Below are 16,821 nucleotides of genomic sequence, written 5' to 3' on the forward strand. Positions count from 1 at the left end.
TAAAGCCAGGACTGGCTACAGGAGGCCGAGAGCAGCAACGAGAATTCATCCAGTAAGTTTGCCTAGGAAAAAATGACAATAAACCCAGGGAAACAGGATAGAGACTGGCACTGCCTGGAAAGAAAAGCAGTGATTTCGCATAAGGATTTCTCACTTGCTTTCATTCAGTGCTTCATCCCAACGGCTAAACTGTCCTCTCCTCCTCCCATTTTAGCCCAAGCCTTTATTCCTACCGGGATTTCTCTGGGCTGTATGTGTCGGGAGAACCCCGACGGGAAACCAGTGGGAGCAAAGACAAGCGGCAACCCACGGGCCGCGGTGGCACGGGAACAGGCAGCCCCGCCCCGACAGCGCGGGCACCACGGGAGGGACCGACCGCCCCCCTCCCCTCACCCGCCGTCCCCTCGGTGGGCGCCGGACACCGGGAAAGGTCCGGGGCAGCAGAAAGCCTCCCCGCCATGCTCAGAGCCACAGCTTCGAGTGCCCTGCTCACCTCCATGGAGACGCGCCAGCCCTGCATTGCGCTGAAGCCGAAGTGAAGCGGGCGCGGCCCGAGCCCGGCCCCGTCCCCAGAGCTCTTCACCGTGTTGGGCTGCGACAGGTACGCGCCCATGGCGGCCTCCACCGGCGGGGCGGGCGCAGCCCCCCGGCGCGGCGGCCCTGCACTGAGGGGGGAGGGTGTGGGTTCGGTGGGGGGGAGGGGAACGGCGGCAGGCGGGCCACGCGCGACCGGACCGTTCCCGGGCGGCAGCGGATGGCGCGAGCGGCCCAACGCGGGCAGCAGGGCGCGAGGGCGGCGGAACCTCTCTCCCGCGGGCCGCCGGGCGGAAGTCGCGCGGCCGGAAGCGGGGCCTGTGGGAGTCGCCAAGGGAAGGGAGGACGAAACGGCGCTCAGCCCGCGCGGCCGGAAGCGCCTACCATAGAGACGAGCCTCCGGCTAGCGTGACCCTCCGCTCCGCAGACTCAGCCCCGCAGGGCTCGGCCGCCGCCCGCGCTCCTCCCTCCCTCCAGTGGTTCAGGGGCCCAGCCCGGCTCTGGCTGCTAGCAGCCCAGCAGCTCTCTCAGCTCCCCCTTCAGCCGGGCCGGCCCAGTAGCACTCCGATAGCCATTCGGGAAACACGCTCGTCGTGTAGCCGGGAAAGGGAACAGGGGACTCGGGACTGGCGGTACCACCGCGACCTGTGGCGGCCCCACGCTCAGCCACCCGGCTGAGGCGGCGAACCCCCGCCGCGGGTACCTAGATCTCGCTCAACAGCCAGCACCCCGCGACCCTACAGACACTGACAGACGCGGGGGGGGGGAGGGGGCGCGGGCTGCAGCCGCCTTATATAAATTCAGCCCCTCCCACTGACCAATTAGCGGAGGTTGACGGCCCGTCTCTTGGGCTCTCATTGGCTAATCGTCCTCAGCCAAGTCGTCCCGCCCCACGGCTTTCTCGCCGTGTGTGCGCGGGCGCCCTCTAGCGTATTAGGTACCCTGGAGCTCCGCCCCCTGGCCAATTCGCGGAGGCTGACGGCACGCTCCCGGGCTCTGATTGGCTGTCGGGTGGGAGGCTCCGCCCCGGACGGCGCGTTACGCAGCGCGGCGGTTGGCGGCGGCGGCCCATCGGCAGAGTAGCGACGCGCTTGGGGACCGGGAGGTGCCGGGCAAGCCCGGTAAGTGCGCGGCCCTGGCTTTTTCTGCTGAGTCTTTGTGCTTTCCGCGCACCGTTTCTCATCCGCTCTCTGCTTCGGGCTTGAGCCGGCTCGGTCGGGCTCCGGCAGCAGGCCCGGGGCGCGGCTCTGCCTGACAGGCCTGGCAGGCGCGGCCCGGTCCGGCCTGGCGGGCTTGGCCTGGTCCCAGAGCCGCGCCGCCTCGCCTCGCCTCATGGTCCTCTCCTCTGGCTCGCAGGTTGTACGACTGCAGCATGTCGGAGGGCGAGTCCAAGCAGGTGCCGAGCAGTGGCTCCGACTCGAAGCCGGAGTCCGCGTCGTCTGGCCCGGGAATGACTTCAGTATCTGCGCCGGTGACTTCCGCGGCGCCCCCGGAGGAGGAGGAAGAGGAAAGTGAGGACGAGTCCGAGATCCTCGAGGAGTCGCCGTGCGGCCGCTGGCAGAAGCGGCGCGAGGAGGTGAGTGCTGGGGGCCGGGTCCCAGGGCTGGACCGCTGGGTGCGCAGGGGAGCCCTGGCCGAGCCGGGTGAGGGGCGGGAGCTGGATGGCCTTTTGTCCCGCCCCGCCGGCTGTCTGCCTTTCACCTGTCCTCTGGCCCCAGTGGCAGGCGTCTGTCGTGCTTCCGGGGCAGCCGGGAGGTGTGGGGTTGCCTCTCCTCGGTCTCGGGAGCTCTGAGGTCGAAGCATGGTTTGCTTTTCTCCCTGTATATTCGTTGTGCTGTGGGCTCTGTATGGGCAGTGTCACGACCAGCTGTTGCCGCTGTGTGGAGTGGAGAGTGTCTCCAGCACTACGGTGTGCATCTTGTTTCACGGGTCTTTTGCTCTGGGTGTGATGAAGAGCAATGACTATATTTTGCTTGGTGCTTGCTGAGGAGTGTGACAGGCAGTGGACCTGTCTCATCAGCTTTTGAATTATGTCTTGGTTTAGTTTGCTTTGATGCCTTCACTTAGGATAAAGCAAAACCGGTTAATGCAGACTTGTTTCTTGGCTTGTCCTGTTCGCATTCACTTCTCAGCGTGTGTGTTGGAGTTCTCCTGTATGAAGACACAAGTAGATGAGATCTTGCTGGTTTGGACCTCTCCCTTTTTCCATTCTTTGCTGTGCTCTGTTTATCTCATTGGGGACTGTCTCTGCAAACTGGTTTCCGCTTCATACTGGCTCAGTGAAACCTGCTCTGGGAGTTGCTGAAAGACAGAAAACGTTGATTCCAGTGCTGCGGCACAAGCGCTGATGTAGCTTTTCTCAGATGAGTCAGGGTTGAGCATTAGTCTGCTTTACCCATTATTCTAGACACCGAGTAGTGACAGCTCTGTGGTGGTGAAAGAGTCGTTTGTTCTGATGTAAATTTGGAGGTCAAACTAAGGTCAAGATTCCCTGCAGTTCCTCACCTTTGCTTGCTTGAAAGCTGTCTTGGTTTTGTTAACTTAGGCCAAATCCTAGCACAGCTTGGTAAGAACGTGCCTTTTCTGGTGAAGCTGTATGGTTTGGGTTGCAAAGGGAGGGTGTCTTACGAAGCTTTAAGTCTGTCCTCCACAAAGTTTCTTATGATAACCTGAAGTGCTTTTTCCTGTGGTTTGTACTAACATTGGGGATCAAAGCTGAGGTTCAGTTTGTGCAGTCTTTTCAATATGCTTTATTTGATACTGATGATTATGACATAGAAGGATAAATTTCCTTCCAGGCTTTTCTGTACTATCCTATATAAAAAGTAAGATTTAGTAGGTTCTAGTTTTCTTTCTTTGGATTTCAGTTTCCCTATCTGCAGAAAAATTAAGGCCCAAACACGTGAAGTTCCTTAAAAAAAAAAAAAAAAAAAAAAAGAGAAGCCTTTGGCATGGCTTAAGTTACTGTCTTCTGCTTCAGAACAAGGGTAGCTGATTGATTTGAAGGCAAGCTACCTCTGTATGTTAGACACATTGAGCTTTGTGCCACTTTACAGTGAGAGGAGTGACTGTTGAAGCCCACAGAACAAATCCTTGGCTGACCTGGGGTAAACTCAGGGCCTCTGATTCTCGATCCTTCATCTGTCCAGGTTGTGCTGCCTCGCTGCAGGAGATCTGCTGACTGGGCAGCTGACCAATAGTGGCTGCTGCTGCCCATGTGTCAGCCTCATGTCTCACATATGGGTATGAAAAGCACAGGCTTCTAGTTATCACACAGTGAAATTCTGTTTTGTCTCTTCCTTTGGCATGTAAATTTGTGGCTTGATTAGACCCAAACTTGTGCGGTGGCATTTGTTCACTAGAACCATATGATGTCCTTCTGGCTGTCTTCAACACTACCGGTGCCAGCAGTGTCCTGAGAAGGGGCTGTTGGTGTGGCGGCTTGGTCCTCACTGGTTATTCTGCTCAGTGCAGCTCTACAGGCAGACTCTTACTTGCTGAGTAGTGAGGAGGTGTTTATTCCATGGAAAAAGGATGTGCTGCCCTGTCCCCCAGTGATGCAATCCCGATTCTTTATCTCAGCAGTATCTTTTTTGGCTGGTGAATTAGGCAGCTGCCTTGGAAGGCTATGATCTGGAGAGAAAAGGGCACAAGTGATCACAGAGTGTGATCTGTGTGTGGTGTTCCCTGGATGTTACTTTCTTTACTGCTTGCTTTTGAGTTCCATGCTTGGATGTACATGTGGACTTGTCAGAACCTCACTTTTTTTTCTTTTAAATTTTATTGTCTTTTAATAGCTGTAAACTCGTTGAACCTCATAGAGGAGAGGCGGTGTTGCACAGTGGCCGTGCTAAGCTGGGTGCTGTGCTTGCGAGGGGGCAGGCTGTCTCTGTGGACAGGCAGGCTGTAAGTGCTCGAGGACGTTTACATTCAACCAGCAGGTTTAGGCCGAACAAGGCAGCGATTCCCGAGCCCGTCTGCTCCTCTCCAGGGCCACTGCGGCGGCTCTGGTACAAAATGGTCGTGGGGCGGCAGAGCGGCCCCGCTGCTCCCCCCTGTCCTCCTGCTGTCTCTGCCTGCGGAGCGCAGCAGGAGCAAGAGACGGGCGCCGGCCGGGGCGGGGCGGTTCCCTGAAGGACAGCCGCTCCAGCCAATGGCAGGGGGCGGAAAGCGTTACATCACCAGCGCCAGCTCTCATAGGCTGCTCGCTGCTCTGGCCACGCCCCGCAGCGCCCTCGCTCTCGTGTCCTGGCGGCTACGCCGGTGTCGGGCTGCGGGCCCTGGGCTGGGAGTGGGGTCCGGGGCGTCCTGGGGAAGGGCCTGGCGGAGCGCTTGAGCGGGAGCTGCTGGAGCTGCCGCCTCGGTGTGGAGCTTCTGTCCGCCACCCGCGTGGTTCGCTCCGCCTTTGTTCCTCTCGGAGTCACATGGGAGCTCTGACCGTGCCCGGGTTCTCCAGTACATGGGGCATTCGCCGGCGCTTCGGGCTCAAGGAGCTCAACCTGTGCCCAGAGCAAGATTAACGGGTCATCATAGTCTGCCCTGGAGGCATTTCGGATGCTGGAACAACCGAGTGAGAGGGATTGTGCATTACTTTGTCATATTTAGTTACAGCAGCTTAGACTAAACTATATTAACTGATAAAATGTGTTGGTTCACAGGGGAAAATAATGCCTTGCACAAGTCTAACCTGGGAGAGGAGTGGCTGGGGAGCAGCCCTGCAGGAAGGGACACGGGTGCTGGTGGCAGCAGGGTCAGTAGGAGCCAGCACTAGGTCCTGGCACCCAGAGGGCAAACTGCACCCTGGGGTGCATCAACCATGGCAGAACCAGCTGGGCAGAGGGGATGTCCTGTTGTATTCCACATTGGTGCAGCCTCACCTGAGCACTGTGTGCAGTGCTGGGCCCCACAGTTGGAGAAGGACATGAAGGTCCTCAGATATGCCCAGAGGAGGAGAAGCAAACTGCGAAGGGCTGGCAGCATTGTCCTGTGAGGAGCAGCTGAGCACTTGGGGTTGGTCTTGTTCGGACAGAGGAGGCTGAGGGGCAACCTTGTTGCTCTGTGCAGCTCTCTGGGAGGGGATGTGGGTAGGGAGGATCTGAGCTCTTCTCCCTGGGATCCAGCAACAGGGTGCTTGGGAACAGTTCAAAGCTATGGCTGTCAGGGGAGGCTCAGGCTTAATATTAGGAAGCATTTCTTTACTGAGAGGGCGTTTAAACCCTGGCACAGGCTTCCTGGAGTGGTGGTTGCTGCCCCACGTCTGTCAGTGTTGAAAAGGTATTTGGACAATGCCCTTAATATGACACTCTAACTTCAGGTCAGCCCTGAAGTGGTCAGGCAGTGGGACCAGGTGATCCTTGCAGGCCCCTTTCAGCTGAAGTATTTTGTGTTCTATTCCTGCTTAAACTTTAAACTGAGAGTTCAGAGTAGCCTTCTAAAAAAATTAAATGCTGCTGTGACAGTCTTAACTAAGAACCTGTTTTAGATAGAGAACACTTACCTTCCCCAAAGTTTGTTTCTTTGTGGAACATTTAACAAATCTTTCATTTAATGAAGTGCATATGGCCATTCAAAGGGTGAAGTTGCTGTGAGGGTGAGGTGCCTGGTAGGTGGAGGGTGGAAGGTAAATATGACTGGTCCCACAGGATGCTTATTTTGTGCTGGTTTAACAACTTGTGCAAGAGGCTTAGCATCACTCTGCTCTTTCCTCACTGTATAAACTCACTGTATATATAAATAATGTGGGCATTTTCAGGCATCCATTTCCTGTCCTCAAGGGCTGCAGGGACAGTGACAATCTGCTTTCTCATGCTGCTGCTGTGTGCGCATCACAAGCGTAGGTCTCCTGGTGTGTTGTAGACTGCATTGCTTTCCTCTTTGTGCTGGATTCTCTCTGCAGTTGTAACCACACCCTTGGTTGGTCTCCTAATGCACACAAAGGTGAGGCCTTAGGCTCTGCAAGGAGCAGAAGATAAACTTTTAACAGGGGGATCTCGTCTCATGGCAGAGAGGCTCAGAGAAAGGATGCACAGTGTGAAGTTAAGGGAGAGACTGGTGTTGTCAGGCTCTCCAGGCTTCTGCTTGCCTTGGTCCGTTTTGGCTGCTCCCTCTGACAAAAGCCTCTTTTTCTTATGTCCCCATGTGACACCCCGTTTTCTTCTTTCAGTCACCACCTGCATGACTTGTTTTTTTTTGGTTGTCCAAGTATCTTCAGAATTATCCGATGTGCCTTCTGGGAATAGAATCTTCTTAGTAGAGATGGATTGGACACTCTTTGCACTTCATTTTTAGATTCCTGTTGCTGTAAAACCTGAAACCAAAAGCTTGGATTCATTCGGAGCCTGCTGTCCCTGAGAGTACACAGATCAAACAGAAAAGTGATGGGATTTCTTTCTATACCTTTTCTGGGTTGGAAAACTCTGATTGCATAAGTCAAGACTTATTGTAAATACTTTTTAACATCTTTTAAAATGTTTAGTAACCCATTCAGTGCTATTGAGGTAATCTGTACCATATCAGGAATGTGGGAACAAGCAGGTCTCCTTTTAGGTCACATAGACAATGGGATTGATGCACCTTCAGCAAGTTTGCTGGCAACACCCAGCTGTGTGGTGCGGTTGACACGCTGGAGGGAAGGGATGCGGTTCACAGGGACCTTCACAGGCTGGAGAGGTGGGCCAGTGCCAACCTCATGAAGTTCAACAAGGCCAAGTGCAAGGTCCAGCACCTGGACTGGGGCAATCCCAAGCACAAATACAGTGGCAGGGGGTTGGGACTGGGTGAGTTTTAAGGTTGAGCTTGGGTTCCAACCCAAACTATGCCGTGATTCTGATTCCAGGTTCAGTATTCAGTCTTGCTGTTCTTCACTGTATACTGTACTTGTATACTTGATTGTATACTGTTGCTGGGTGTTCTGAAAATTAATATAAGTAGCAATACTGCGTTAGTTTGCTTCTTTTATGAAAAATCTGGCTGTCATTTGGATACGTGCTTCCCAGCTGTTCAGGGGCCCATGATGGTTGAATGTTACCACTGAATTTTAGTGCTTAGGTGAACAGACGCTCTTGATCCATGCTGTCGCTATCAAATGTTAAAGAGCTGTAGTTTATGAGGAACTGAACATGAAGTAAAATACTAGTCTGCTACATCTTTGTTCTACCTCTTTTTTTTTTTGTCTTTTCACTCTTAGTGTGAGTCTTAGTTTCTCAAATAATTTTTCATCTGAGGCCAGTTGACTTTTGCACCTCTGGATTTACATTTCTTCAAGGAGACAGCACAGGGTTTTTGAAGAGAAAATGCTAATGGACTGGGTGTTTGGATTCTGTGATGCTTGAGTCTGATTTCTTAGCGTCTGTTGAACTGAAAAGAAATTTGCTGAGATAGGAAAAGAAATACTAGTGCTTATCATTTACTATCTCACATCTGAGTTTCTGTACGTGGGAAAATGAGGCATAATTCCTTGGAAAGGTGGCTTTGAGATGCATTGAGCTTTGGAATCAGCTGCTGGAGAGAGGCTGGTTTCAGAGATTCTCAAAGCAAGCTAGTGCTAGGAGGGCTGCCAGCTATTTGGCAGGCTTTGGCAATGTTTCCAGCTGGTGGTGAAAGCTAGTGCCGTGCTGTAGTTATTTTGCTTGACTATTGGGAAGATACTCAGAGTATGTGCAGCTGTTTAACATTTTTATTTGGCTCATCTGTGGGCTTTCTGGAAGGAACCCTGAGTTGTGCTTGAATAAGGTGAGGGGCACTGCAGGATGTCAAGGGAATTGAGCCTTTGTCTTGGGCCTGTTGTCTGCAGACCCATTATGTTCTTGCTTATTGACTGTAAGAGGCAACTGGCGGTTTGCTGAGTGCTGCTCCAGCCAGCATCACTTTTCAGCCTTTCTGCTGCCTCTGGGGGGGAGCAGGGACAGGCAGGGCAGCTGATTGCTGCTTTTCCAACTTTCCTGGGTTGTTAGGAGTGCTAGTTACACTCCAGCTGCCTGTGACTGAGGGATAGGGTTTGCTCTGTGTTCTCTACGAGCTTTTCTAAAAATAGCATGGTCTGTGTAGCTTACCAGCAGCACCAAAGCCTTCCTCTTGTCAGTGCTCTGTCTTGTTAAACCTGCATTGGGAGGTCCAGGAGAAGCGATCACAGTATCATGGGTGCTGCTGCCTGTTTGGTGGGAGTCAGATGTTACAGCCTGGGTTATACTTTGCAAGATACTTAATTCTGGGCCAGTGGAGGAGAGAAGCTGCTTGCCATCTCTGACTCCTGGCTGTGCTCGCAGTGAGGTGGCATAGCAAATCCCGATAAATGGAGGCAGCACTGTGAAAGCATGGCCAGAGAGAAATAGGTTTGCACAAATGGGAGCATGGTGCTTTCCCAAGCATCCCATGGTAACATGGGTGACATGAATAGCTGTATCCTGTTTTTAAGGATCAGTGCTCATTTCATCGATGTCTCTAGACACATCTCCCGGACTCTCTGTCTCTGCCAAATCTGTCCCTGAGACCTCTTGTCCTAACTTTCTGGCTTGTCTGATTTGAAGTTTGTTAGCAGATCATAGAATCACAGAATGGTGAGAGTTGGAAGTGACCTTAAAGATCATCCAGTTCCAACCCCCTGCCACGAGCAGGGACACCTTCCACTAGACCAGGTTGCTTCAAGCCCTGTCCAGCCTGATCTTAAACACTGCCGCGGATGGGGCAGCCACAGCTTCTCTGGACAGCCTTTGTCAGGGCCTCACCACCCTCAGAGGAAAGAACTTCTTCCTAATGTCTAATCTGAATCTACCCTCTCTGTTTAAAATTATTCCCCCTTGTTCTGTCACTACATGCCCTTGTAAGAAGTCACTCTCCAAATCCAAGTAGATGAAATCAGTTGTTCTTCCCTTATCCACGAGTATCATAACCTCATCATAGAAGGCCACCAGATTTATCAGGCATGACTTGCCCTTAGTGAAGCCCCACTGGCTGTCACCAATCATTCACTTTTTGTCCATGTGCCTTAGCACAGTTTCCAGGAGGATGTGTTCTGTGATCTTGCTGCACACTGAGGTGAGACTGACTGATCTGTAGTTCCCTGCAGATCTGTGTGCATGTGTGCAGAAAGTAAGAAGCACACTAGCACAGAAAACAGTTTTAAACGTAATTTAACAGAAAGCCAGAGGTGATGGCGATCAGGCACAGGACTTGCCTAGGGACTCATCTTGATTTTTTTTTTTTTTTTTTTCCTACATGCTTTTGTCCTTCCCTCAAGCATCGCATAAATATTGTATGTAAATAATCTTGTTTGATCCAAAAATTGCTTGTCTTCTGTATTCCTTTACACAGCATTTCCATTTGTTTTGGATAATATTGCTGAAGGGGCTTCTGGTTGAGTTGGCTTGATGAGTTTTCTTAACAGGGACAATGACTTAATTGCTTAATTGTTTGAGGCCTTGAGAGTCCTTAGTTCAGTGTTTCACCCATCATGATCAGGCTGTGGTTCTTCTGATCATTGATAGTGTTCTTGCTTCTGGTTTGAATATCCCTTACCCAGGTATATTTCCACAGCAGTTTGATGAAATGTATTTTGGCCCGTTAATGCAGTGAGACTTCAGCAGCTCTGCCTGGAGTTCAGTGAACAACTCTTACAATATAGGTGAGAAAGTATTGCAGCCTAACAGGATGGGCTGGTGTAGAATGGAAGTACCTGACTTAGAGTTCCTCCTGTCTGTTTTTCCCCCTGGGTTCAGAACTGAGAGCTTCCCTAACCTCCCAGTCAGTTTTATTTCTGGCTGAACTATATGTGGTACATCCTGGTGTAGTATGTTTCACAAGGGTTTTGATAACGGTACAGCCATGATAATAGTACAGTAAATGTGAAGGTATCAGTGAGCTGCTGTAATATGAACAGACTTCTATCTGAATCAACAGACTTCTATCTTCTATCAAATATCTATCTATTTGTAGGATACTGGGTTTCCTTCCCTACTCTCTTATTTATTTTGCTGCGCTGTTTCTGTTTCTCTTTGGGAGTTAGGGATGGGGAATTCTCTGTCTCTTCCTAATTCCATAGTTCAGGTCAGTAAAATTGAACTCACTGATGCTATTATATTGCTCATTTGTTTTGAAGCACCGAATGAAACAAAGCATTTGTCCCTCTGGGCTCTGAGCTGGTTTTGGCTGTGACAGAGTTCATTTTCTTCATAGTAGCTGGTAAGGGGCTTTGTTTTGGATTTGTCCTGAAAACAGTGTTGATAACACAGGGATGTTTTTGTTACTGCTGATCAATGCTTGCACAGAGTCAAGGGCTAATCTGTTCCTCACACTACCCACCACTGAGGAGGCTGAGGCTGCACAAGCAGTGGGGGGCACAGCCAGGACAGCTGACCCCAACTGACCAAAGGGACAGTCCAGACCATATGGAATCATGCTCAGCATATAAAGAGGGGTGAAGAATGAAGAAGGGGGTGTTTGAAGTGATGGTGTTTGTCTTCCTTATGTAACTGTTGTGCATGACGGAGCCCTGCTGTCCTGGAGATGGCTGAACACCTGTCTGTGGTGGGAAGTAGTGAATGGATTCCTTGATTTTCTTTGCCTGCCTGTGCAGCTTTTGCTTTACCTGTTAAATTGTATTTATCTCATGTCTTCTCACTTTCAGTCTTCCAACTTTATTCTTGTCCTGTTGGGGGGAATGAGTGAGTGGCTGCATGGTGCTTAGTTGCCAGCTGGGGTTAAACCGTGACAGGTTCTTAGTAGACAACTTACGTGTTCATTTCTGCTGTTCGTGGAATGGATGGGAATGATGCATTTCTCCCTTTGGGATGTCAAGAGCAGTGCTTTTTCTGTTCAAAGCAACTTGACTCTGTTCATATTTGTTCTTCCCTACTGGAGAGTAATCTGACATGAATTTTTAGTGAAGCCTGTCCCTCAGTATGTTGTTTAGCCAGAACTGTCAAAATGCTTCTGTAGATGTTGGGTTGGCCACTGAGCTACAGCTTGAATGATGGTGGTGCAATTCAAAAATCGATGCTTTTCTACGGAATGGTTGTGCTTATGGACAGGATGGAGCTGGGCTTCTTGAACAGAGTTCTAGCTCCGGGCTGTGCTCTGCCCTTTGTAGTCCAGCTGTGTGGGCCAGCTTGGAACAGGAGTCTCTGGGACATTGACTGGGTGTGCTTAAAAGGTATGTCCGGTTTTTGACTTGTTTCTCAAGATGGCATCTCCTGAGCTGTTGCATGCAAAATTATAAATGAGGGCAAGCTTCAGCTCATGGGGGACTTTTAACTCTGTATTGGAATGGTCAAGATTTGTGTGTTTGGTTACACAGACAAGCGTATTGCTAGCGCATTTTATCTTATTATTTGTTCCAATGCATAGCCGTCTGGAAGAAGCAGCTGTTGCATTGGTGATGGTCAGATTTTCTTTTACTTATATTTTTGAGATTATGCCGTATGAATAGGTTTGTATAGCCATGGGAATAATTGATGTCTTCCTTTCCTTGGGATCATTATATCACACTACTTATTTTTATTTTCTTTTTAAATGAATGCTTTTCAAACATTTTACTACCATGTATGTAATTGCAAAGGGCAGTGCTGCTAGTTTAATTAAAGCATGAAATGGGGTTGCTGCTTTTTGTTGTGTTTGGATGTTTTTATTTATTTTCTTTTTTTTCCCCTTTGCCTGCAGTGGATATTGCAGTCTTTGATTTTTGTTACACTCTAGATAAGCTTCAGATCTCCAAGCCAGCTGTTTTTGTTTCTTTCTGTTGGTAAATAACTTCTTATTTCACCACAGTTCAAGGGGAAGTGATGTGGTCCAGCTATTGCTTTCTGTAGGTATATTATCCCTATTCTCAAGCTTTTGCCAAGCTGGTTAAGTAGAGCTTTGATCTTTTTCTCTGGCCTAAACAGGGTAAACAGTGTTCAGGGTAACTTTTTAACATATTCGTGCTGCTCCTAACCATATATATGGCTTTTTGTTAGTGTCTGGCCTAATGGCCTGCCATTCGTGATCTCTTTTCTTCAGTGGACGGGTTCATTCTATACTGACACTCTATTATTTTTTTCCCAATATTTATGCTTTTTTTTTCTTGATTGTAAATAATTGCTGTCACTTGTGGTTTAGGCTGTAATTTCTTTTTTTTATTGACAGATCCTGTGAACTACAGGAGCCTCTCCAAAAGTCTGTGTTTTTTCAGTGATAAATATCCAGACATTAGAGAGCTATGGAAAAGATATGCATTGGACAATTGGAATAAACTGCCTAAGGGAAGGAGATCTTCCAAACTGTTTTTTCCCTTATAGGGAAACTTCCCTTACATTTCCCCTAAGTTATGCCTTGAATTAACAGCATTTAAATCTTTACCTCAGTCCCTTTTAATTACGTAAATTCACTTGAAATTCTTCCTGAATTTCCTTAACTGATATTTATATAGGCAAAGAGCTACATTAGTATTTCTGCTGTAAATTTTTTGTGATTGTGGAACTACTTCCTCTCTCATACTTCAGGAATTCATGCTAAACTGAGTTCAGTTAGCTACCTCTTTCATAGTTTAAAAGCTGCCTAGTCTACTTGGGCTTTCTGGGAAAGAAACATTTCAGAGTCATACATTATCTCTAGGAACACGGGATTTTATTTGAGCCAGTCTTTAGTAATTTCATCAGCTTGTTGTCTTTGGGCTGGGTCATTGGAGACCACTGGAAATTAAACAGTTAAAACAGTCTTCAATTACTTGACAAAGCTTGCAAGAAGTTATGGCAAAGTCAGGAGAGAGCCTGCGTCATCTTCATCCTGTGTTAATGTTTCGGTTGTGAGGGCTCCTTAGGAGAAGAACAGGATTTCTGTCATCTCTTTGGACACGTATATTGCTGATTGCACTCCAGGGTAAGTCATGGAAGAGGCAGCATTGTGAATGTGTCATTGTGAACTAGATGATCTTAAGGTCCTTTCCAACCCTAGCTGTTCTATGATTTCATTTTCTTTTGCTCTGTCAGGTTTGTGAGGAAGTTGAAATTTGTATTCTTACAACTACCTCTGATTACGATAGTTTTAACTGCAGCATTGTTTCTGAATTGTGAGCTGTTAAGCTTGCAACCATCCATCAGTCACCAATAGCTGCTTTGAGGCAACAGCTGGCTATAACCCTCAGGAAGGTACATCGCAATGCTTTCATGAGGGTTTAGGATTCCACTTTGATGAGCATGGAGAGGGATATGGAACAGTGATTTGGCAACCTGAACAAAGGAGGAATTTACTGTCACCTTTTCAGTTGTCTGTCTGCATTTTTCCCCTTTTACTCTTCTGCCCAAGCTGTTGAATCTCCTCTTGAACTGAGAATTACCATTAGTGACGTCAGGTGGGTTTGGTGTCTTGCGTCATATCTGCTGCTCTGGATTATTGCCTATGAGTCATGGCAATTATTTCTGTTTAGTAAACTTTTCCAAAAATGGTAGAAGATACGATAAATCCACATCCACTGGCTGTAGCATCAGGGCAGATTATGAGTAGTTGTCAGTACCTGAGGACTGACTCAAGGCAGTAAGCCTTTAAATAGGCAGCAAGTGTGATGAAGGCACAGTGTGTTGAAGTGTGATGAAGATGTGAATAGGCAGCAAGTGTGATAAAACAGGGATGCATGAGTACTAAGTGTTGGTGGTCATGGCTGTTATCTTGTCCCTGTTGCCTGGGGGCTTGTTTAAACTTTTCTCAAAGCCTTTTGGCATTCAGGTCTGTTAATTGTACTGGGAGTTCTTGTACTACTATCAGCCCCAAGATATTTCTTGTACTAAAATTTGATGGAATAAAGGTTCTGCCCTTAATTATCTGCATTCTTTCAGCTTTCTCTAATGATGAAACATACCAGGCCTAGCCTGGTATTTAGATGTCTGTATCGATGTGTGTGTGCGTGTATATATACATATATACACACACACATATATATGCATTTATATACATGCACACACACACATATTTTTATATATATATAAAAATCTAAAAAATCAAGTTCTTGTAAATATGATGAATGTCTCCTTAAATAAAATCTCAGACATTTCATCCCTCAGTTATACAGGAGGTGAGGGATGGGAAGGGAACTAAGCTGTTGGTCTCCTGTGACTGTTTTAGGAGTTATTTTCTGTAGGTCAGCCAGTCTTTATTGAGCTATGGCCTATAATCTTTATTCCTACTTGTGTCACTGCGTTGCATCTAATTTTACCTCAGTAATTTATTGCTCAGTTTACTGAGCAATCTGAATCACTCTGGTTATACTGTTCTTGTAGTCATTTGTCACTCCAGTGTGTCATCTGCAGTAACAGAATATTGAATGTAGGTGGGCTTGTTGGGATTCCCTTGGAAGATTATAAAGAAGTGTAGCCCCTATACTGATTTGCTGTCAGTCTAAACTGTCAAGCTGCTGGTAGAGTAGAATAGAATACTTCAGCTGAAAGGGACCTGCAAGGATCACCTGGTCCCACTGCCTGACCACTTCAGGGCTGACCTGAAGTTAGAGTGTCATATTAAGGGCATTGTCCAAATACCTTTTCAACACTGACAGACGTGGGGCAGCAACCACCACTCCAGGAAGCCTGTGCCAGGGTTTAAACGCCCTCTCAGTAAAGAAATGCTTCCTAATATTAAGCCTGAGCCTCCCCTGACAGCCATAGCTTTGAACTGTTCCCAAGCACCCTGTTGCTGGATCCCAGGGAGAAGAGCTCAGATCCTCCCTACCCACATCCCCTCCCAGAGAGCTGCACGGAGCCACAAGGTTGCCCCTCAGCCTCCTCTGTCCGAACAAGACCAACCCCAAGTGCTCAGCTGCTCCTCACAGGACAATGCTGCCAGCCCTTCGCAGTTTGCTTCTCCTCCTCTGGGCATATCTGAGGACCTTCATGTCCTTCTCCAACTGTGGGGCCCAGCACTGCACACAGTGCTCAGGTGAGGCTGCACCAATGTGGAATACAACAGGACATCCCCTCTGCCCAGCTGGTTCTGCCATGGTTGATGCACCCCAGGGTGCAGTTTGCCCTCTGGGTGCCAGGACCTAGTGCTGGCTCCTACTGACCCTGCTGCCACCAGCACCCGTGTCCCTTCCTGCAGGGCTGCTCCCCAGCCACTCCTCTTCCAGGTTAGACTTGTGCCAGGTGCAGAATCTGGTATTTTTCTTGTTCCTTTTCGTGCTGTTGATGGCTGCCCAGTGCTCCCATCTACCAAGATCAAGAAGCCCTTAAAAGAGTCAACAGCAACTCCCAGTTTGGTATCTAATGAACAGGTGTTTATAATGCAAACCTTTTAAGTTGGTATTGTACAATGGTAAATATATTGTCTCAGTGGACTCTTTGCTCATGATTCTCTTGTGTACATGTCCCGTTGCTGTGTTAGTCCTTGTTATTCTGCATTGTATCAAGAGGTTGAGTTTAGTTGATTGTTAGCATGACCTACAAGTTCTTCTTAGTACCCACCTTCTTGTAAAAAAACAGCAGAGTTTCTTTGCAAATACAAGCCTTAGGTTTTTTGCATTTCAGTATGATCAGCTGAATGCGTCGGGTCTGTACCCAGCCTACCACAGAGTTAAAAGCATTGTCTGCTAGAAACTGGTTTCTTCATTAGTTTTATTAGTATTGTATTATCAGCAGTTATTTCCTATAGTATAGTGTTTAATTACTATAAGTGTTGTACGAGGCAGAACATTTACCTCAGTTTAACACTGTAAATGAAATTGAGTGAATTTGATAGTGTAAAAGTGGCTGCCAAGGGGATGGGATTTTTGAGGAAGCCCTTATATATGGTTAGAAGCTTCCAGTAAGTGGGATGCTGATGGGGTCCCTTGTGAGGCAAGTGAAGGTGAGAGAGCAGGAAAAGCTGTGAAATGGCCAGGACTTTGAGGTAGTGGAAGTGGAAGGTGAGTCTGGATTTGCTAGCCAAATCTCTGTATTAACTTTTGCCACAAGGGAAGAATTAGATCAGCTGAAAGTTATCTTTGCATCTTTGGATGTTTCGACATATCGCAGGAAGGATAATGTTGTGGTAAACTGTTGCTGGGAGTGTTGTTCGTCTTGTATCTATGCATTAAGTATTTCCACTGCCCTAGCTGTTCTTATGCTAGGCTTTAAACTCTTGTTTTGTCAGGTCCTCTCCCCTTACCTTGTTGCTTTCTTAGTGCTCATCTGTGTCTTTGATACTAGCTGTGGATGTGCTTATTCTTGTGCTGGGTTAACTTTTGCACTTACTAGTAGAAGAAATGATTGTAGCATTTTCGATTGTGTAATCAATTCCTCAGTTTTTCCCCAGCTTGCAGCAATTCCTTTCTTTCTCTTTGCTTTGGTC

At 48.3% G+C, this 16,821-nt stretch overlaps 2 protein-coding genes across 7 annotated transcripts in view; one reads left to right on the forward strand and one right to left on the reverse strand.

Annotated features, from left to right (window-relative positions):
• The window catches only part of PPM1G (protein phosphatase, Mg2+/Mn2+ dependent 1G), a 28,737-nt gene extending 27,745 nt beyond the window's left edge, over positions 1-992 (reverse strand). Inside the window, exon 1 of the mRNA XM_080616661.1 lies at positions 494-992. Within this exon, the coding sequence (XP_080472787.1) occupies positions 494-613 (120 nt within the window). The 5' untranslated portion in view covers positions 614-992. The remainder of the gene's footprint in view (positions 1-493) is intronic.
• Positions 993-1,563: 571 nt separating this feature from the next.
• Positions 1,564-16,821, forward strand: part of NRBP1 (nuclear receptor binding protein 1) — a 42,067-nt gene continuing 26,809 nt past the window's right edge. For 4 of the 6 annotated variants that reach the window (XM_080614584.1, XM_080614586.1, XM_080614585.1 and 1 more), the window contains exons 1-2: positions 1,564-1,655; positions 1,891-2,110. In XM_080614584.1, coding sequence (XP_080470710.1) covers positions 1,907-2,110 — 204 coding nt within the window. In that variant the 5' untranslated portion in view covers positions 1,564-1,655; positions 1,891-1,906. Of the gene's footprint in view, positions 1,656-1,890; positions 2,111-11,480; positions 13,384-16,821 lie in introns of those variants that run through there. The other 2 variants (XM_080614589.1, XM_080614588.1) reach the window with 2 other exon arrangements.

This window comes from Psittacula echo, assembly GCF_963264785.1.
Source record: "Psittacula echo genome assembly, chromosome: 4".
Classification (NCBI taxonomy): Eukaryota; Metazoa; Chordata; class Aves; order Psittaciformes; family Psittacidae; genus Psittacula; species Psittacula echo.